The 22,681-nt window shown below is 38.7% G+C and overlaps 1 protein-coding gene across 1 annotated transcript in view; it reads right to left on the bottom strand.

The window, feature by feature from the left end:
* Positions 1-22,681, bottom strand: part of LOXHD1 (lipoxygenase homology domains 1) — a 193,563-nt gene that overhangs the window by 119,795 nt on the left and 51,087 nt on the right. Inside the window, exons 6-12 of the mRNA XM_011978077.1 lie at positions 22,237-22,385; positions 16,827-16,950; positions 13,926-14,176; positions 4,317-4,452; positions 3,582-3,742; positions 2,473-2,559; positions 1,908-2,043 (exon numbers count right to left, since the gene is read on the bottom strand). Of these exons, the coding sequence (XP_011833467.1) occupies positions 1,908-2,043; positions 2,473-2,559; positions 3,582-3,742; positions 4,317-4,452; positions 13,926-14,176; positions 16,827-16,950; positions 22,237-22,385 (1,044 nt within the window). The remainder of the gene's footprint in view (positions 1-1,907; positions 2,044-2,472; positions 2,560-3,581; positions 3,743-4,316; positions 4,453-13,925; positions 14,177-16,826; positions 16,951-22,236; positions 22,386-22,681) is intronic.

Below are 22,681 nucleotides of genomic sequence, written 5' to 3'. Positions count from 1 at the left end.
CACCAACTAGGGGAAGGGGACAAGTGTAGAGAACACAACACAATTTTGGAAGCTGGAGAGCAGTTAGAAAAGTGGTAAATGCATTGACACAGTGGTTCTCAGTGTGGTTCCCCAACAGCAGCGTGGATATTACCTGTAAATGTGTTAGACAAGCAGATCCTTGGGTCCCACTCCAGACTAACTGAATTAGAAACTCTGCAAGTGGAACCCAGCAATCTGTATTTTAACAAGCCCTCCTGGGATGATGCATGCTGAGGTTTGAGAATCACTGACTTACCATACCAGAGAGGATTGATCAGAGCTGTCAGTCACAAAATTCAAAAAGGAATGCTACCAAAAGGCTCAAGAGTGACAGTGCCAGATAATGTAGCAATAGAGACTGAGAATCTAAAATCACGAGAGTTAGTTAGAAGGGTTTCAAAAGCAGTTAGGGCCCAAGACCTCTCCCCAGTTCTTTATACCTACAATTCTAGCATGCAAAGTAAACAGATCAGGTCTAAGAACAGGTGTATTTCTGCCTTGGTGGACTACACATTAGGTTAGTGCAAAAGCAATTGCAATTTTTGCCGTTATCTTTAATATTATATTAAGTTCCAATTTTGGGAATGGGTTATATGTTATCATGATATTTACAGAGATGATTGCCTTGTTTCCAAAGCAGTTATTACTGAATGCAAAAAGGCAGGGTGATGTTTTGGTATAGCCACTGAACCAGGAAGCAAGAGACCTTATTCTAGATTTAACTCTGTCTGTAACTAACTGTGTAACCATGGCAAGAACGTCCTCAGCTCCTTATCTGCATCAGGATATTTTAAGGGCCTTTGCACACAAATATTCTACAGTCATATATTTAATTAAGAATGAAGGAGAACCATAAAATAAAAGAAACATGATGCTAATTACAAGCATTGCCTAATTAAACTAACAGACGGAATGATCTCTTTTTAGATACTTGCTGTTTGACGTTTCTATGTTTATGAGTATTTAACTCTGATCAAACTATTTCAACAAATATATACAGAGTTTCTACTGGGTGTGCAAATGCAGTGTTTATAAATATCACACAATCACCTGTGAAATGACATTATGGAGATATTTAGAAGGTCTACTGGAACTATGGGTGACATTGTTTTCTATATATTTTTACATTTTTGTAATTTTGCAATACTATTTTCCTGCTTAAAATTTAAGGACTGCCACAAGGATAGCAAATGGGTTAAGTATCTTAAGTGCCAATTCTGATCAATTGTTAATGTCTGTTTGGAATTCTTTATTGAGGGCTACAAAGCTCATTTCAGACTCATGGGAGAGAATGTTTTGATCACTTAGTAATGTCTGCCACGTGAAAAAGACAGGGCATGTGCTCTGTATTTGCCAGTACTGTGCTTCTATAACCTAGAGGCAAAATGGCTTCTTCCCTTTGGCTATTTGAATGTGGCTCCTGGATTCCACATTTAAAGCTTAGTCCTTCTCCTACTATCCTTAATTAGAGACAGAATACTTATTAGCTATCAGCCAACTGTGGCTACAGGAACCCAGATCTAGCTTTTCTTTTGGGGAACATTTCATGCACCATTTGAGGGGAGCAAGAGGATATCTCCTTTCAAGGAGGCTCTGGAGAAGTATTTTTCAGGACAGATGCTTCTCATCCCCTCAGAGCCAACGAGAAGACCCATACATCTTCCCTCCCTCCCCACCACACCAATCACGGTAGAGCTCTGGTATCATGACTTGGAGACGACTTTTCCAAGCCAGTCTTGAGTCAAGGACCTTCCAAATCCACTCTGGCACTCTAAGGGGCCTGAAGATGCATAGCAGACAAGACTCTCAGCTCATTGGTCAGGCCCACTGGGACACCAAGCAGGAGTTCCACTGCCTCCCAGGATGGAGAGCCCATCAGTACTTACTGCCCATGATCCTGCGCACTGTTGGGCCTTCTGCAGTCATTTCCCTCACTATCTCATTGTCATCCTCATTGGCATCCAGCCAGCGGTTGCAATTAAAGTTATACTTGTCCTTGTTCAGAGTGTTCATCAGGGTCATCTGGAATGAAGTTCTGGGGTGAGCAAGTGGGTACACCAGGAATGTTCACCGATGCCCTGGAGTCCCCATTCTGCTATCTCATTGCAGAGAAGCCAAGACTATTTCCTGGAGAAAATCCTTATGGCAGGCAGAGGGCTGGATTAGTATTTGTTCGTGGTTTCCTGGATACCCACACTTGCCTAGCAACCAGATGACTAGGGCAGAATGCAAGCCCCCCCAAACACCTGAGTGTTTTCTTAATCTACTTTGGAAGTCCCTCCCCATCAGGAAGTCCCTGGGGCCTGTATCCAAATTCAGGTCTCGCCGTAACACTTTTCAGTCCCCATTCACAATTAATACAGAGGCAAATTTATGTGACAGGGTCACTGAAAGGGACCATCCTTGTTCCTTTCCCAACAATCCCCCAAACCCCAAGATGGTGCATCTCACCCTTTCTAAATGCCATCCAGAACCAGAACTCCTTTTATCATGCCATACTCGAATCTTATAAAACCTGCCAACATCCGGGAGCTCAATCTATGGTGAGAAATAAAAACATTTGAGTGGGCATAACTGAAAAAACGTGTTTATTCTTATAGCTGACCCACTCTCAGGAGGGAACCTGCTTTGGGCTCTTTCTTCAGCAGTGAGGATGGGTTTGCTTTAATCAAGCCACCCTCACATACTTTATCTTCTCATGACCCTTGTAACCAGGAGCACGTGAGGGTAGGACAGCCACATACAGCAAGGGTTCAGTCTGGGCCAGTGAAACTGAACAAGAATAACTGCCCCACAGTGGGATTCAGACTAAAGAAGATCCTCCAAGCAATAAACTTCCAGTAACAAAATCTATAGGGCAGCCCTGCTAATTAGCACAGGCCCACAGCCCCAGGACTCTACTGGGCAGTGAAACAGACAAAAAGATCAATAAGCAGTTGTGCCCTTTCTCTGGGGGCTCACAGTCTAGCAGAAAAGATAAATACATAAAGAGCAATGAACTGAGTGGTGTAACAGGGGTACAAATGGGGTGCTGAGAGGAGAGCCTCAAATTATAAATTATTTCTACCTAAAGGTTGAAATAGCAATTCTATTAGGGTAAAAAAAAAAATCCTTGCTCTAGTTTTATGCATAATGGAAAGTTTTAAAGCTGAATTTAAAAAAAAATGTTCTAAAATTCACACTTTTGATTAAATTTGATCCTTACTCTCTCAATCAGTCCATATTGGGCAGTCTGACACTAAGCATGCTCAGGGTCTCTGTTCTGCAGTGATTCTCCAACTCCTGAATAGCTTAAACCATTGCATACTTGCTTCTTTGCCCAGCCTTGGTTCTGGGCTGTTGGATTCAGATGAATGGGCCAGATCGAAATTGTACCCCATTCGATACATTGTTTATAAATCATCAAATTTGTCTCCCTTGCAGGGACCTAAAATCTCCATTGTACCTTTTTGCCTTCAAACTTGGTCCAAAACCTGGCTTAGAGAACCAGAATCCCCAGGACAAATGCCCTACATCCTTTCCTCCTTTCTCCCTCCCACCCCATCACACTCCTCTCCTACCCTAAACTTCTCGATTATGCCAGGTTTGAACCACTTGTTGTTGGGATTCAGGAGAATCTCATCTGTCCGTCCTTTCTGCCCATAAATCTGGATGAAGATGGGAGAGTTGGTACCAGCTTTCTTTAGGTCAGTCGTCCAGACCCACAGGGACCAAGGGAATTCTGCAAGACAGATCAAGTTGCACCATAAACTTCAGGAAGTGAAGAGATTTTCATATTACCACAGGGAAGAAGGAAAAATCCAAAATGATCAGGACTGAAGGGCAGGGTATACACAGATGTGTCCCGTTCTCAAAAACCCATTATAGCCAAGTTTAGAAAGCTAAGGATTCATTACTATTAAAAATAAGGTGCTATCATAATGTTCTTTTTAGTGGCTAAAGTGTATTCGTGTGTTTTAAATCGGGGGACAAGTTGACTCCACTCACCCTATGTCCAGCACTTTCAGAGTGCGCTGTAGTGAACGATTCAGGTTAACACCTAGCTCATCACAGCAGCTTATTCCATTTGGTGACACTGGAGTCAGCCTTGGTGCCAGGGGTGTGACTCTATATGGCCTGTACTTTGGAGAGTGGAGCTGCTTGGCGGGGTTGGGGGAGCTTTTTCCTTCCTTTCTAGAGGAGACTTAAGAAGCAGGAGTGGACTGCCCTCACAGCTTTTGACCACAGCTTTTGACATTCTGGCCTTTGCTGGCCCTGGCTGAGAGGCCTCCAGGTTCTGGGTCTCTTTCACTTACTTTTCAGCCGCTTCTTCCTGAGAGACACCATTTCGTAGAGCTGCCTCTCAATCAGCCCATCCGCTCTCTTCTCATCCAGCCAGTTGCTGCAAGGGAAGGTCTGCTGGATGCCAGTGAAGGGGCACAGAATTACCACCTGGGGAGAGTGGAGCACAGTGAGTGTCTCCTGCGTTGAGTCCCCAGTAGGGACCTCTTCACCATGTTCAGCAGCCTCCCAGCGCCACATTTAGAGACATCTGTATTAGGACTCTCAATGAATGGCACCTTTTCTGTAGTCTATCTCATTAAATCTTAAATCAAGAAATGCAACCTCCAAAGAGTCTTCCAAAGTAGGTATCACCCGTCTTCCAATTTGCTATTCAAATCTCAAACTTTTCCTCTATACACAACACCCTCTTTGAATACCATATTTCTTTAAGCACATCATAAAACCTCAGTTAATCTGAACCAAATGAACTAGACTACTAGGTTAATTCCCTATAATGATCTTGTAGGAAAAAGGTAAGTCCCGTGTCAGCTAATTAATATCTGGAATGTAGTATAAAAACCAACTTCTCTCTTTTAGGCTTGATCCTCACTCAGCCTTCTCTCTTATACCTTCTCTATCTCTACCAAGTTCTGAACCCATGGATTTCGAACACTCACATTATAAATGTTGAAAGGATTGCTCCTGGCACACTACAGAATCCTCTATCAGTAAAGAAATTTTTGACTCTCACATTACTGGTTTCTAAGCTTTACCTTCTTAACTTGAAAACAAATATTTTTAACTTACAAACTAATCTGACCCTCCCATTGGTCAAGGTTTTGACCAACTATTGTCTTACTGGGTATTTGTTGTCTACTGTTCATAGTGACAAAAATTGACTGTAACTTCCTTAACTTGAATTATTGCCCTTAGATATTCCCAGGTAATACTCACCTCATACTCATTATTAACCATTGTGATAAACGTTAACTTTTAAACAGCACCAGGGGAAGGATGCTAAGAGATGGTGGGAGGGGATTATGTACCCCTTCAAACTCCCAGAGAAATGCTCCTCCCTAGAGATAAATGATGGCTCAGGACCGTGGGCAGCAGCCCCCTCAAACATTTAGTTATCTGACACAAATATATTGGCAATTAATGTAGTTCACCCCACCTGCATTCAATACATGGGAAACCTGAGGTCTAGAAAGGAGAATAAAGTGCCCAAGTTAGCACCTTTAGTTAGTGGCAGAACCAGGAATGTAAGTATTCCTGACACTAATTGTCAGTTTGGGATCTTTTCTACTCATCAGGAAGAACCTCAGAATTTCTATTTATGGCTGAGGTCCACTGGGATCCATTGTTGCACTCCATTTTTTATGCTGAAGATTTCATGTGACCACGTATTTAGAAGTGGACCTATACATAGGCAAAGTTGGAGGGCATCCGTGACAAATTGAGGGCATAGGAGGGTATAATCACCAGCAATTTATTTAGAAGTCTGTCTTTCCTCTCAACAAATCCTGCAGATGCAGATGTTTTCTCGTTACTCTTGAGTTGTTCTCTCATTGTTAGCTGTGTAGTGGTTAGTTTGGTCTTTTTAAGAAGTAGCAAAATCCTAAAAGTTTGAGGTTGTGTGTTTTCTCACCCCTGTGGGTCCCCTGAACATAGTTCTAAACATATAGTAAGTGCTTAAAAATCGATGATAAAAGTTCTGGTTCTGGAAGGTTAAAGGTTAGGTAAGCAACTAAATACAGTATTGTTACCAGAGCTTGTGGTTTTTATCTCAGGATTTTCTTTCTTTTATTGTTTTGTTAAATATAACTATCCTGAAGGTATTATATTCTGTTATTTAAAAACTACTTTGTCATTCTCTTTAAAAATAAATTAGTGTAATTCATACATTAAAAATGTTTGCTTCTGGACTAGGTAGTCCAGAAACTAGGTAGTCTGAAAAGCCTTTTATCACCACAAAATAGTCATATGTTACATAAACCACAGGAAGTATCACTTTATATACATTGCTGAGCTGCCAGGGGGTTACAGAGAAACCATAAGAACCAGCAAAATTCAGAGTAAGCAGAAACCCAGAGAGTGGGCAAATGTGAATGCTAAAGTTGGTGCTGCACTGCAGCAAAAGACAATCCCAGGCACTCAGAGACCAGGAAATTAATAGCCACTTGAGGATGCGGGAAACTAGGCCATGGGCTTTACAAAATGGAGATTCCAAACTGGAAACACTGAATAAGCAGAAATATTTGAAGGACTGCTCCTTTAGACAAAAGGTAGATAGGGAAAAATCTGCAAAGAGAAGCCTACCTTTTTTTGTCTTTGCTCTAGACAGAAAATAATAATAGTTTTACCTAAGAAATAGTTACCATAAGCTTGGTCACAGTCAGGATAAATAGTAATAAATGCACACATAGACATATTGAGGAGAAGCAGGGAATACCAAAACCAAGATCTTAAGAGCATCTGGATAGAAAAAACAGATAGTGGCAATTAGACTAACAGAAGCCAGAAGATATTGGGGAGGAAAACTCAATATAGAATTCAGTATCCTAAAATTATTTTTCAAGAATGAGAGTGATATAAAAACATTTTTCAAATGAATAAAATCAGAGTTTACCAACAATAGACCTTTACCAAATAAACTTCTAAAGGGTGTTCTTCAGGAAGAAGAAAATTGACACCAGAAATAAGGTCTTAGATGCAAGATGAAGTGACAAGCAAACAAACTGGGAAACTTGTAGGCAAATCTGAACAAACAACTCTATAAAACAATGATATCTAATGTGTATATTTTAAAATAATTTAAAATGGAGCTAAAATACTAGGCAAAAAATAGCATGCAGAATTATTACTATTAGCGATTTCTAAGGTTCTTGCATTTGCCAAAAAAGAGTAGAGGTATCAATTATATTTAGGGTTTCCCATACTAAGTATGTACAGTAAAATAACTATAAAGGGAAAAAAGAAATAGGGAAAAACAGTCAACCCAAAATAATTTTAAAAGAAGAAAAAAGAAACAGTAAAAGCAGAACAGAAATATCAGTAATTACAATAAACATAAACAGACTAAATTTGCCAGTTCAGAGATAAATAGTGTCAGATTGGATAATGATAAAGATTGAATTCATTAGGAAGTTACAATAATTCTATGCTTAGTAACATAGCCTCAAACTACATAAAGCAAAAATTGTTAGTTCTACAATAAGAAATATCTACCACCTTAGTGGTAAATATTTCAATAGTGGTAGAGATTACACACACACACACACACACACACACACACAAGTAGATATTTTAACACATATTTATTAGTAATTAACAGACCAAACAGACAAAATGATAGTAAGGAAACAAGACTCAAATAACAAAAGTAACAAACTGAATTTAATAAATAAAATTAAATGTTTAAATTCAGCTCTTGGAGCAATACACAAATTGAACATGCATTGTAAATTGCAACGCATTTTTTAAAATGGCATTATATAGGCTGTGTTTTCTGAATAAAATGATATTAAATTAAAAATAAATTAAATAATAAGACAACATGCATTTGGAAACTAAAAGTCATACTTCAAAATAATGAGTCACAAAATAACTAATGAGTCACAAAAGAATTTTTAGTGTAATAATAAATAAGAACCCAAACAAGCACAAACTATTTTTTAAAAATTGATAAATTGCCTTTCAACAATATTAAAAGCTTCTGCTTTTCAATAAACATTGTTAAGAAAATGAAAAGGCAAGCTACACAGTGGGAGATTATTCATACATACACACACAGATATGGAAATAAAGATATATCGATGTATTTAACAAAAAAGTTGTTGTATCGAGAATATGTGATCTTCTCTTTATTTGTTCTAGTCATTGTTGAATGTGGGATATTGATGTTTCCCACTATGAATGTAGAATTATGTGTTTATCACTTCAATTCTATCAATTTTTGCTTCATGTATTTTCAGGCTCTACATTAGAGGAATTTATTTGTTTATAATTGTTATATAAAACAAACATTGTCTAATAATTCAATATCTTTTGGGTAATATTTTAGTAGTATAGATCTAAGAATGAATTCCCTTAGAAGCATTATACTTACTGTTCACTATTGTTTTTGTCTCATTTTAAGTAGAGCATTAAGGGAATAAAGTAGTTTAGCTGTAAGTCTGCCAAAATCTTTATCCAGATAATTTTTGCCTTTTATGAAATTTTTGTCCCCATGGAAGGCAGGATTACATTTCTTTCCCGATTGAGTTGGTGTTATATATTATTGATTTTCAAAATATTTATGACTTTGGGACATTGAATTGATAAAAATTCATGATATTCTTTGAACTAGTAAAGATTCATGCTGTATGATCTCAACCACATACAAATGCATGCTCGATTGTGTGTGTACACACATAAGGATTTAAACAGATATTTCAGGCTGTAAGCTGGGTGTGACCGTGGATGATTCTGTGTTTTTAAATTTTTCAATAATGTACATATTCACTTATAAAAGTTAGACAAAAATAAACATTATTTAAAATAAAAAAAAAAGAATTCTTACAATTTAGTAAGATTTAAAAACGTAAAATAAGCAAAGGCAACTAGAATAAGAATATATACAAATGATCAACAAGCACATTTTTAACAGTTCAACATAATTAGTCATCGGAGGCAATGTAAATTAAAACCACAATTAGACACCCATGAGCATATCTAAAAATAGAAAGATTGACAATGCCAAGTGATGGTAAGGATATGGAAGAACTGGAATTCTCATATATTGTTGGCAGGCATACAAAACAATGTAGCCACTTTGAAAACAATTTGGAGGAATTTTTTAAAAGTTAAGCATATCTTTACCATGGATCCAGAAATTCTATTATTAGGTATTTATCCAACAAAATTGAAACACATGTCCATTCAAAGACTTGTACATGAATATTCATAGCAGCTTTATTCATAGTAACCCCCAAAATTGAAAATGACCCAAATGTTCATCAACGATTAAATGGATAAACAAATTGCTATATATCCAAAGAATGGAATACTACTTAGCAATAAAAAATAAGCTACTAATACATGAAACAACATTATGAATCCCAAAAACATTACTCTGAGTGAAATGTCAGACACAAACACACATAAAGTACATGCTAAATGATTTCATTTATATTAAATGTTAGAAAAGACTAACCTAATCTTTAGTGACTAAAATCAGATTAGTGATTAGAGTGGTGGATATTGGCTGTGAAGGAGCACAAGGAAACATTTTGGGGTGATGGAAACATTCTATATATTGCTTCTAGTCATGGTTACACAGGTGTGTACATTTATCAAAACTCACAGAACTGTATGCTTTAGAAGAGTGTGTATTTTATTTCATGTTAATTATACTTTAACAAAGCTGCTTTTTAAAATGAAACAATACAATTAAGCTGAATAAAAATATTTTATAAAATATACGAAATGCAGCTAAAGCACTACTTTGAGAGAAAATTATAGTATCAAATGCTTGTACGAGAAAAAAAGGAGGCTAAAAATTAATGAGCTAAGAATCCAATTTAAGAATTTAGAAAAAGAACAACAAAAGAAACTCAGAGAAATTAAACAGAGATAAAGTTAAGAATACAAGTCAATAAAGCAGAGAATAGAATTAAAACAGCGTACACAAAGCAAAACTTGGTTATTTGAAAGAGCTAAATAAACTTTTTGTAAGAGTCATATTTTTTAAAAAGCAACAAGTCACGAATAAATAATACATAAAGAGTGTTCATAATTATATCAGAGGATAAAAGATGCATCCATTGTTAAAAAAATAAGAGAACACTGGATGTGTATAAATTTATGTCAATACATTTGATAACTTAAAAATGTACAAATTCCCAAAAAAAGCTCATTAAAACAGATTGAATAAGAAATAAAGAGCCTGAATATTCCTATAAACAGCAAAGAAAAACAAAACAAAACCCTGCTCTTTAAAATCCATAATTTTACACACACACACACACATACACCCACACACACACACCCCTACCTATACAATTTTGCAGGAGACTGCAACCAAACATTTGGGAAACATCACTGCAATTTTATACACCCTCTTTTAGGAAAGGACATACTTCTCATTTCATTCTAGAATCACAACCAATCAACAATTATATAAGAAAGGAATAAGGGGCCAATGCTACTCATGAACATAGATATAAAAATTCTTTTTTTTCTTTTTTTGAGATGGAGTCTCGATCTGTCACCCAGGCTGGAGTGCAGTGGCGCAATCTCAGCTCACTGGAAGCTCGGCCTCCTGGGTTCATGCCATCCTCCTGCCTCAGTCTCCCAAGTAGCTGGGACAGGCGCCCTCTACCACGCCCGGCTAATATTTTGTTTTTTTTTTTTTAGTAGAGACGGGGTTTTACCGTGTTAGCCAAGCCTGTCTCAATCTCCTGACCTCACGATGCGCCCGCCTTGGCCTCCCAAAGTGCTGGGATTACAGCCTTGAGTCACCACGCCTGGCCAGAAAAATTCTATATTAAATGTTAATAACTCTAAAAACATGTAAAACAATCTATTATTACCAAGTTTGACTTATAAAAAAGCAGTTAGTTTGCCATTTGAAAATGCACTCATATTAGTGCACCAACTTAGTGAATAAAAAAGAAAGACCATACAACGATCTCACTAAGTGCAGAAAAGCATTAGATAAAATTTAACAACAATTCATCATGAAAACTCCTTACAATATAGAAATAGAAGGGAATTTTACAGATCTAATCTAAGAATGTCTACCATAAACTTGCAAAAAAAAATCAACTAAACAAAATATTAGAAGTAGGTCCTTTAAAATCAGAAACAAAATAAAGATATCCACTATTAATCCTACTACTCAGTATTGTACTGTAGGTCTTAGGCCATGTGTTCAAATAAACAAAAAAGAAAAAAGAACTACAAGCTTTGAAAATTAAAAAAACTGTTATAATTTATAATTTGACTTCCTACAGAAAAAAAATAAATAATTATTGAGACATTATCAGAATTAACAATAGAGTTTAGCAAAATGGCCTTATGTAAACTAAATGTCCAGAAAATACTTCCATTTCTATATCAGCAACAAATTGTTAGAAAATATAATTTTTAAAGAGATACCATTTATAATAGTAACAAAAGTTATAAGGTCTCTTAAACATACCTAACAGACATGCAATTCCTTTATCAAAAACATAAAACTATATTGAAAACTATTAAAGAAGACATAAATTTTAAGAAGTATACCATATCCGTAGATAGGGAAAGTCAATACAGTAAAGATGTCAGTTCTTTCAAATGAATCTATAGGTCCAAATGAATTCTGTTCAACACTGTTCTTCATGGGATTTGGCAAAATAAATAAATAAAGATTTCTTTGGAAGGGTAAGTGGTTATGAATAGTCAAAACATTCTGGAGGAAGAATCACAAGGTGAACAAATTTCCCCAGCAGATACTAAGACAGTAAAGAGGTAAAAATGAAGATAGTGAGTGTTATATTAGTGCAGAAATAAACTAAATAAATGGAACAGACTAGAAAACTCAGGGGCAAAGCCATGCATTTTGTGAATTTTATGTGTGATAGAAATGTCTTTTCAGAACAGTGGGAAAAGAATTACTATTTAGTAAATCAGTGTTTCCAAAACTTTCTCAATGATAAAAATTATCTAACCACTTGCTAAATATCCAGATTACCTGTAAATTCTGACTCATTTGCTCTGAATTAGAGCCTAGGAATCTATTTTTAATAAGAATTCCAGGTGATTCTTAACCTTGGTCAAGTTTTAAAAGCTCTTCAATAAATGTTGCTGGAACATTTGCATATCTACATGGAAAAAAGTAATATTGAATTTCTCCCTCACAAAATTCAATTCCTAGTATTTTAAAAACATAAATGGAAAAATTAAAACAACAGTTTTTAGAAAAGGATATAGGAGAATGTCTTCATAGCTCTGAAATAAGTAGATTTCTTTCAATAATACCAAATACATTAGTCATAAACGAAAAGATTGATAAACTAAATACTTTTAAATCTTACTCAAAGAACATCACGAACTATGAGAAAATATTTGAACATATATTATCAACAAAGGATTAATATCCAGATTAAATTTTAAAACTCCTAAAAATAAATCCAAAGATAGATTGGTCAATAGGAAAATCAGTAAAAGACATGAACAGACATTTTACATAAAAAGAAACATGAATGGCCAATAAAGAAAAAAACACACATTCAACCTTGGTAATAATCATAAAAATAAGAATTAAAACCACAACAGGATCATTTTACAACCTCCAAAATGGTGAAAATTAAAAATTCATTTACAAGAATGTATAAAACAAAATATCTCTTACACATGGCTGACAGGAGAGTAAAATGGTGCAACTATTTTGGAAAACAATCTGGAATACTTTGGAAGTAACAGTTATCCTATAAAGCTGAAGATTCACTTGCCCTGTGACCTAGCACTTTCATTCTGAGAAGCTCTTGCACACTTCTACAAAGATACATGTACAAGAACTTCATGGCAAGATTGCTCATAGTAGTAAAAATCAAGAAATCACTCCAAAATATCAATCAACAGAAGAATGGACAAATTAATACTTTGCAGCAGGGAAATGGATGAACTACAGCTTCTGTTACCATTTGGACAAATCTCTAAAACATAATGTTAAGTGAAAATTGACAGTTATGGCCAGGTGCGGTGGCTCACTCCTGTAATCCCAGCACTTTGGGAGGCCGAGGCAGGCAGATCACCTGAGGTCAGGAGTTCAAGACCAGCCTGGCCGACATGGTGAAACCCCATCTCTACCAAAAATACAAAATTAGCCAGGCATGGTGGTGCATGCCTGTAATCCCAGCTACTTGGGAGGCTGAGGCAGGAGAATCACTTGAACCTAGGAGGTGGAGGTTGCAGTGAGCTGAGATCGTGCCATTGCCCTCCAGCCTGGGTGACAGAAGTGAAACTCTGTTCAAAAATAAAACAAAAAGAAGGAAGGAAGGAAGAAAGGAAGGAAGGGAGGGAGGGAGGGAGGGAGGGAGGGATAAAAATTGCCAGTTATAAACAATACAAGTTTATACATAGACAAAATTCATAATAGTATGTGCCCTTTGAGGGAAAGAGGACTATATGACTGTGGAAGGACACAGAGGAGTTTCAAAAGCATCTCGAATGTTCTCCCTCTCAAGCTGTGTGATAGACAAAATTGAGGTTTGCTTTTTAACATTCCCTATGTCAGACAGTTATTAATATATAATTCTTTAAAGTATAAGTATCCCACAATAAAAACATATACTTTAAAATACTTATTGATTGAAAGATTTATAAGCTGAGTGAAACACTACACCAGGAATCAGGATAATCATAACCACCAACTGAACACCTCTGGATAACCTGTCCTGCTTGGCCCTTGGACGCATGTACAGAACAGCCCCTGTTCCTGACCACCCTTGAGGCAAGATAGATGGACACATAACCACCCAAAATGCCCAGTGAAAAAGATTGCCCATGCACTCTGTAACTAGTTCAGAGGAAGTAGGATTCAGGTTAAAGTTTTTACTTGCAAGTTAAAGAGGAGAGGGGTTGAATCAGGGAAGGCTGTCTTCAGGGGCATCCCTTACCTTCTCACAGTACCAGCCTCTGTTGACACCCACATTGCCATGCCCGATGGAGACCCGACTCAGGGGGCTAAGGAGGACAGCCAGCTCGATGTGGAAGATGTCCGTGCGGCCTCGGTCAAACACGCCGCCCTCCAGGAAGATTTTCCCACTGTTCTTATTTCCTCTGGCCCCATACATGACCAAGTAGATTTTGGATTTGGTACCAGCCCCCCGGACATCCCCAGTGAAGATGGTGACAATATACGTAATAGCTGGTGTGGAAACAACAGGAAAGAGAGTGTTCAATGTGAGCTGCATCATAATATCCCACCCCTTCCTCCCCTTCCTGGTTACGACACCCCCAAAGCCCTCCTCCTCCACACATCCTCTTTCCCCATCATGTCCTATTCCTCCAGATGCCACCTAATGTCCCTCTCGACTTCATTTCATCTTTTCCAGAGTTTGTGTGTCCAATGCATCTGAGTTTGAGAATAAACTGCACATATTATTACAGGAAGCTGTCAGTGCTGATTACAGGAAACTAACAAAGAGAAGGAGGAACTCGGGTTGGCTAAGAATAGTACTTATTATTAATGATAATTACCATGCCTACATTATTAATAGCTGCCAGATGAATTCTGTTATGTCTAATCTAATTATAATAGTCAACTCCATTAATGGAGATTTATATTCAGGGCTATCTGATTCATTTCGCTTGCTCTTTTGCTGATAACTTAAAAACATAACTTTTAATAGAGGACATTAATGTCCTCCTTTGCTGCCTGATGTGGTAGGGTGAGGGAGGATTGAGGGAGAGAGAAAACATTGTTGGTTGGGCCATTTGAGGTTATGGTCTATCAGGAGGCAATATGAGGACATAGAATTCTGAGGAAGAACTAGCAAAGGGAGATTAAACTCTGAGACAGGGTGAAGTAAAAGAAAATACCAAAGGCAAACATTTGGACGGGCAATTCTGCTAAGAACTGGCCTAGATTTTCTTTTCTTTTTTTTTTTTTTTTTGAGACAGAGTCTCACTCTGTCACCCAGGCTGGAGTCTAGTGGTGCGATCTCAGTTCCCTGCAACCTCTACTTCCCAGGCTCAAGCGATTCTCGTATCTCAGCCTCCTGAGTGAATGGGATTACAGACGTCTGCCACCAACTTGGTTAATTTTTGTATTTTTAGTAGAGACAGCGTTTCGCCATGTTGGCCAGGCTGGTCTTGAACTCCTGGTCTCAAGTGATCCACCTACCTCGGCCTCCCAAAGTGGTGGGATTACAGGCGTGAGCCACCACACCTGGCCTACATTCTTTAATTCTGTCCTGGGGTCTAAGGCAGTTGTCACTTTAAGCCTTGTTAATTCCCCCACCCATCCCTCACCCTACCGTACGTCACACTCTTATCCCATAACCTCAGAGAAATAAAAATCCCAAATTTCTTTGAGTGATAATACATGCAACTACATGGGTGCATCATTCATTCTTAAACTTACATTTTCTTTTGTTCAGCATTTATTGAGTGCTTACTAGATGCCAGGCCTTTGGGGAGTAAATAAATAAAAAGGAATGGCCACTGCTCTAGGAAAAAAAAAAAAAAAAAAAGTCTCGAGCTTTATTTCTCTAAGATGCATGGAGAAATGGTGTCCCCACATCAGACATTCTTCTATGGTTTAGGATATAATCAATTCCCAGCTGTTATCATTTCTGCTCTTCTTCTGTCACTAGGAGACATATAATATTCACACATTCAATAGGATTATATTAATTCTATTCGAGCATGTTTTTAAGTAAACTGCAAACTTTCATCTATAGATGACTTGTACCACACCTCACAATGATCAGGTCACATGCTGAGGTTGAAAAGCACTGGAGTAGAGGAGCATTTAGTCTTCTAAACAGCAGCAATAAAGGTCTGCCAAGGATGCATAGAGCCAAAGAAGGGAGAAGTTACCCAGGCCAGAGAAGGTCAGGGAAGGCTCAGAGGAAGTGACTGGGATCAGGAATTTGAGAGGCAGAAAGAAGAGAAAAGGCCTTGCAGGATGAGGAGAAGGCAGGTTCCAAGGATACAGAGAGAGAAAGAGCAAGGCAAGCAGGGAGTTGAGAGGAGAGGGAAGGCATGGGAACAAGATGGAGGGGAGAAAGGAAGGTGTGAATGTGCAGTGGGAGAGAGGGTGTGGGAAGACTCTATAGGTAAGATAAATGGAGTCAAATTGTGGAGAAATTTGTACATTATGCTACAGAACATGGATTTTCTCCCATGGTGAGTCATGGGAGGTTCTGCAGCAGAGAATATTCTCAGATGTTCACAATATCAACGTTGATTTTCTAGAACATCCATGACCATGACTGCCATGTTGGGCATTGGAAGTTTTCTGTGGAATTCATAGAGGTTAGGGCTTTAGGAAGCAGACCAAATCCTGAATCTATCACTTGCCTGCTGTGTGCCCTTGGACAAGGCTCTTCCATGTGCCTCAGTTTCCTCATCTGTGAGATGGAAACAATAACAGTTCCTACCTTATTGGGTGGTTGTGAGGATTGAAGGACACCATGGGGGTCAGGTATCTACCTAGAAGAATGCCTGGCATATACTAAGCACTCAATATCAGGAAGAGTTCAGAGTCAATCAATGTCCTGGGAAACATCCATGCTTGTCAGAAATTCACATTCTGGCTTCATCCTATGGATACCTTCCTTTGCCCTGGGCAGTTGGTATCTGCTTAGCAGCATCCCCCAGACTCTCTGGCAACAACAGAGCCCCAGGCTGCAACCCAGTGGGACAGAACAGTTTCAGGAGCAGGAAGAATGCTGTCTGCAGACCCAGCTGGCTCCTGTTTGATCACAGGCCTCCAGTCCCATAGATGCCAACACCAATCCTTAGGCAGAAAGTAAAATACCTAAAAGAGCCTCCCCTTTCTTCAAATCTACCTGTGGTCTCAGCTCCGCCCACTAAGATATCCCTTTGGATTTTGCCATCGTCTTCGTCCAAGGCCAGCCAGCGGTTAAGGGGGAAGTCATATTTTCTTTTGTTCCCAATATCTTCAATGACAATCTGGGAAGGAGAAGAGGGGACAGGCATGTAGATAAGCGTTGTTGAGGGTGCACCTGGAGATCTAATCCAATCTTCCAATCACTTGAGTCTACTTTAAGAATATACCAGTATCAGCTTCATGGCCCAAGGAAAGCTTATCACAAGGACACAACTGTGTCCAGGATACCTGGTAAAGCCTAGAATCACACAGGAATGACTGGCAATTACCTTCTGACTTGAGTTACTGAGACAGTGCTCCCTCCACTGCTGCAGGTCATTTTTTAAATTGAAGCAAACAATTTGGCAGCATGTGAACTGTGAGACTGGTCACAAGAACTGGAACTCTGGATTTACAAACTGTGACAAAATCATCACTGTCCTCACAGGCTGAAGGTTGGGATTCTGACCTTATTGGTGAGAAGCAGAGCCCATACAAGAGGAACTGCGAGCCCAAATCCTAGGATCTTATGATCAGTTCAGAAAACATCAGCCACCAACAGTAAGGCTAATGGAATCTATGATGCCTCCCTCAGGGACTCCCATGTGAGCTAAGTTAGTGAGGCTGAAATAAGTGTGCCTTCCAGAATACACCAATGAGCTGAGGGGCCCTCTCAAAATGTGCCCAGAAGATCCAACTGAAAACTTGCTCTAGGATAAGTAGAATTGTTAATAGCTAGAATGTGTTCTCCAGTCATAACACAATATGGGTAGTAACCTTTTTACTATCCATATGTATCTCATAACATCATGTTATACACCTTAAATATACACAATGAAATTTGTTTTAAAAATTCGATCACTTTAGAACAGGATTACGATGATAAAATGCTACCAAGACTAAGCAAGCATCTGGTAGCTTTGTAAAATATTGAAGACTATACTGTAAAAAACAAAAGCATTAGAACAAAAACACACCTTCATGGTTCTCTCTATATATGTTCAAAGTGCACAACCCTCTGCTTTACATTATGCCTGCAGAAAATTCTGTCTCAAATGAATTTCAAAGTATATAGATTTTAACCGGGTGTGGGCTCACGCCTGTAGTTCCAGCACTTTGGGGCGGGCGGATCATGAGGTCAGGAGATCAAGACCATCCTGGCTAACACGGTGAAACCCCGTTTCTGCTAAAAATACAAAAAAATTAGCCAGGCGTGGTGGCGGGCACCTGTAGTCCCAGCTACTCAGGAGGCTGAGGCAGGCGAATGGTGCAAACCCAGGAGGCAGAGCTTGCAGTGAGCCAAGATCATGCCACTGCACTCCAGTCAGGGTGACAGAATGAGACTCCATCTCAAAAGAATAGATAGGTAGGTAGGTAGGTAGGTAGGTAGGTAGATAAATAGATAGATAGATAGATAGATAGATAGATAGATAGATAGATAGATAGATAGATTTTTAGGAATGCATCTCTTGCATAAAATGCAACCAACTTGTATCAAAGACTCAGGCAATAGGAATAAGAAAAGAAATGATCAACACATCAGGGCAGAGCTATACCAGGACAGTACCATCCAGGATCTAAGAATTGGACTAAGAGCCTCCAATCAACCCTGGATGTGAGATGGGAGTTTGGTTATTACCCAACTGGAGCCAAGAATGAAAATAGAAGTGGGAGGAAGAAGAGGAGAGGAGGAGTAGGAAGATGGGAGATTTAATAAGCATGCCCTATGTTTCAGGGGCAGCTTGACTATTGTCAGATACCAAGTCTGAACAAGACCCACCTCATCTGAGGTTGGGTAAAGGGAATACACCAACTTAAGGCCTTGCAAATTCTTGAATCAAAGACAGAGATCATTCCAAAGAATCAGAGGAAGGGCAGAACTCTGGAAAGAACCTAATATGGGACACACCAAAAGAACTCACACCATTCAACTGATGTGCTTAAGAGAATATAAGAAGATTTAGTCTTTATGAAATAGGAGTAAATATCTTTAAAGACAGATGAGACTACCATAAAAAGGCAATCAGATGAGATTAAAAAATAACTAAGAAAGGGAATCAAGAAAAATAAAACTATACAGCAGCAAATAGTTCAAAGTTCTCAAAATTCTGCCTGTTCTTTCACCAACACCTGAGAATTTACTGTAAGAAATAATCATAGATTTACATAAAGATAAGGCAAGAATGTTTGTCACAGCACTATTTATAGTATAATAGTATACTGTATATATACACACACAGGTTGAACATCCCTAATCTGAAACCTGAAATCCAAAATGCTCCAAAGTCCAAAAGTTTTTGAGTGCTGACAACACACCAAAAGTGGAAAATTCCACACCAGACCTTATATGAGGGGTCACAGTCCAAACACAGTCAGAACTCTGCTTCATGTAACAAAGTATTAACAAATATTATGTTGAATTACCTTCAGGCTATTTGCATAAGGTGTATATAAAACAAATGGATTTCATGTTTAGACTTGGGTCCCATCCCAAGATATCTCATTATGTATATGCAAATATTCCAAATTCAAAAAGACCTGAAATCTGAAACACTTCTGGTCCCAAGCATTTACAATAAGATATATTCAACCTGTACAGCATAATATACATTTTATATATTATATAATATACAGTATATAGCATAATTATACAATAATTTTGAGGAAAAAATAGAAACATTTGACAAAAGGAGACTGATTTAATAAGTCATGGTAGATCTAAAACACTTATTTCAGTCATTAAAAATTACATTGTAGCCAGGCACAGTGGCTCACACCTGTAAACCTAGCACTTTCAAAGGTTGAGGCGGGCATATCACTTAAGGTCAGGAGTTTGAGACCAGCCTGGTCAACATGGTGAAACCCTGTCTCTACTAAAACTACAAAAATTAGCCATGCATAGTGGTGGGCACCTGTAATCCCAGCTACTTGGGAGCTGAGGCAGGAGAATTGCTTGAACCTGGGAGGCAGAGATTGCAGTAAGCCGAGATTGCACCACTGCACTCCAGTCTCAGTGACAAAGCAACACTCCATCTCAAAAAAAAATATATATATATTGTAAAATTATATTGTAAAATAACCAGGTTATTATATTTAAATAACATGGGGACATATGCATGCTATATTTAAAAATGAAAACAAGTTTGTAAAATATTGTATTCTTTATGACCCTATATTTTAAAAAGTGATATATATATTAATATATCTATTAATAGAAAAATGGCTAGAGGATATTCATCAAAATATTAACTGGTTATATTTGGGTAGTAAAATTATGGGTGGTTTTTTGTTGTTTATTTGTATTTCCTAAATGTTTTATGATGGACATGTATTCATTTTGTAAGAAAAAAATAATTAAAAGAAATACATTCAGAATTGAAATACACATTGACAGGAGAAAGAAGTGGAACTCAGTGTGGAACAGCAAATCAATGATGTGGTGGGAATTTGACAAGTTCTCAAGGAATGAAAAAAAGTAGAGATGACAGCAGTAAAGGGGAGTAAAGGGGAAGATGCCAGTTTTGAAAGATAGAGAATGGAAATCCAATAGGCAGGCAATTGGCTGTCCTGAGGAAGAGACCAGAACAAATGCCACCCAAGCAAGAATCTAACATACAATAAGAAATCTCTTTTCTGACCTATAAATAAATTAATTATAAATAATAAATGAATAACAAATAGCCTGCCCATCAGATAGAAAACACATACTGTGTTCCAGAGAAATTAAAAACAAACATGGGAGGAAGGAAGGAAGGAAGGAAGGAAGGAAGGAAGGAAGGAAGGAAGGAAGAAAGGAAGGAAGGAAGGAAGGAAGGGCTAACATAGGCCCCACTCCTGGATGCTGTCTGGCAAGACTTTTGAATTAATATAAAGAAAAACATCTGCAAGCATCTGGCAGGAAAAAAAATTAGGTTACCCAGAAAGAAACGAAAGTCTACTTGGCCTCAATATCAAATTTCAGAATTTAATGGAATAGAATCCACAAAGTTTTAAAGGAAAAAAAGTGTTTTCACCCATAGATTTCACACCTTGCCAAGCTGCCCTTTGAGACTGAAGGCAACAAAGAAACAAAGAAGCACATCTTGGCATGTGAACCTGCCTCCTTGGAAAACTTTCCTGAGAGCACAATGCACCCATGTGACCAAGAAGGAACCTGAGTTCAAGAGGGTGAAACTGTTCACCCTTCAAAGCTGCATCCACTAAAGCTTGTGTTTTCACTCTACTGTCTTCCTTTTCAGAATGAAGGAAGTGGACTTCAGGGTACCTGTTCTGTGGCCCACCCTGGCTGAGGTCGTAAAATGCACAGGCCTCCTCTTCCCACTTTGCCCAGCTAAATAGAAAACCACTTGAAAACACACTGGTGTATCGGCTATTTGGATTCTGGACTCCCGCCCTATTTCTTCTCCAATCCAAGCAGCAGTTCCACTTAGCCTCCTGGTACCCTGTTCAGTACCAGGTTTGCTGCTCTTAGGATCAGGCAAGCCCTTCCTTTCCAAAGGAATTTGGGCATTTCCTCCTTTGTTGATTCAATGCCCAGTCCCATGCCAAGAGCTAGGGAGGTGCCTCAAGGAACTTTCAGACTAATTATGAAAAGAAGTGTGGCCATCACTAGGATGCTCACTCAACACCCTTTCCAATCACTTTCTTCCTAGTCCACTTCTATTCTACAGGCTGAAAGCTAACCACCTGATTTCCCAGTTTTCACTGCAGCTAGGGTGTCCACCTGATACATATTTGGCCAGTGAAATGTAGCCAGAAGTTCCAATGAATAGGCCCTGGCTAGGTTCAGATGAAAGTACTGGGCTTCCTATAGAAAAGGATGAGTTCATGTCTTTTGCATGGACATGGATGAAGCTGGAGACTGTCATTCTCAGCAAACTATCACAAGGACGGAAAACCAAACACCACATGTTCTCACTCATAGGTGGGAATTGAACAATGAGATCACTTGGACACAGGGAGGGGAACATCACACACCAGGGCTTGTCAGGGGGTGGGGTATTGGGGAAGGGATAGCATTAGGAGAAATACCTAATGTAAATGACGAGTTGATGGGTGCAGCAAACCAACATGGCACATGTATACCTAGTATACCTATGTAACAAACCTGCACATTGTGCACATGTACCCTAAAAAAAAAGAAGAGAGAGAGAGAAAGAAAGAAATTACTGGGCTTCGTATGAAGATGATAACATGGGTGAAGTCTTAGAGACCATAAGGAGGACAGAATGACTGGCCATCTGGCTTATGTAGAAGAGTGAACACAGATGGACCTAGAGAGGGAAGTTGGGGCTGAGATACAACCCTCTGAAGAACAAGAAGCCCCCCTTCCAAGGCCACAGGGACCACAGAGAAGCAGCTGAACTCACCTTGGACAGGAACCAACCTGCAGATCCCCCCTTATTGTTGTGGCCAACATTGATCTTCATCAGTTGCCCCAAATCTGGGGCATCCAGGATGAACCTGTCTTCAGCTCCCTTTTCAAAGTTGTCCTTTTCATTTTCTAGCCTACGCTCCCCTGTATGCGCAGACACACAAAAGAAATTACAAAAAGACCAGAAGAAAAGAATTTCCAAGCCTTCATGGTCCGCCCACTGAAAGATGCTCTTCCAAAGTCAACAAGGGCAACTTCCTCCTGAGATCTAAGGGCTCCTTACATCCCTCCAGTCTCTGAACAAGGCAGAGGTTTGCTTCATGTGTGGCTTGTGCCCAGGTCCTATAACTGAGCTTTTGATTTCTCCCTTACTCTGGAGTCCCGATCCTACTAAACCGATTTGTACCCCCATCTCTAGATCTAGGACCCTGCCTTGCTTT

Source organism: Mandrillus leucophaeus, unplaced genomic scaffold, assembly GCF_000951045.1.
Source record: "Mandrillus leucophaeus isolate KB7577 unplaced genomic scaffold, Mleu.le_1.0 Scaffold189, whole genome shotgun sequence".
NCBI classification, from domain to species: domain Eukaryota; kingdom Metazoa; phylum Chordata; class Mammalia; order Primates; family Cercopithecidae; genus Mandrillus; species Mandrillus leucophaeus.
This window is presented reverse-complemented; position numbering and strand designations above follow the sequence as displayed.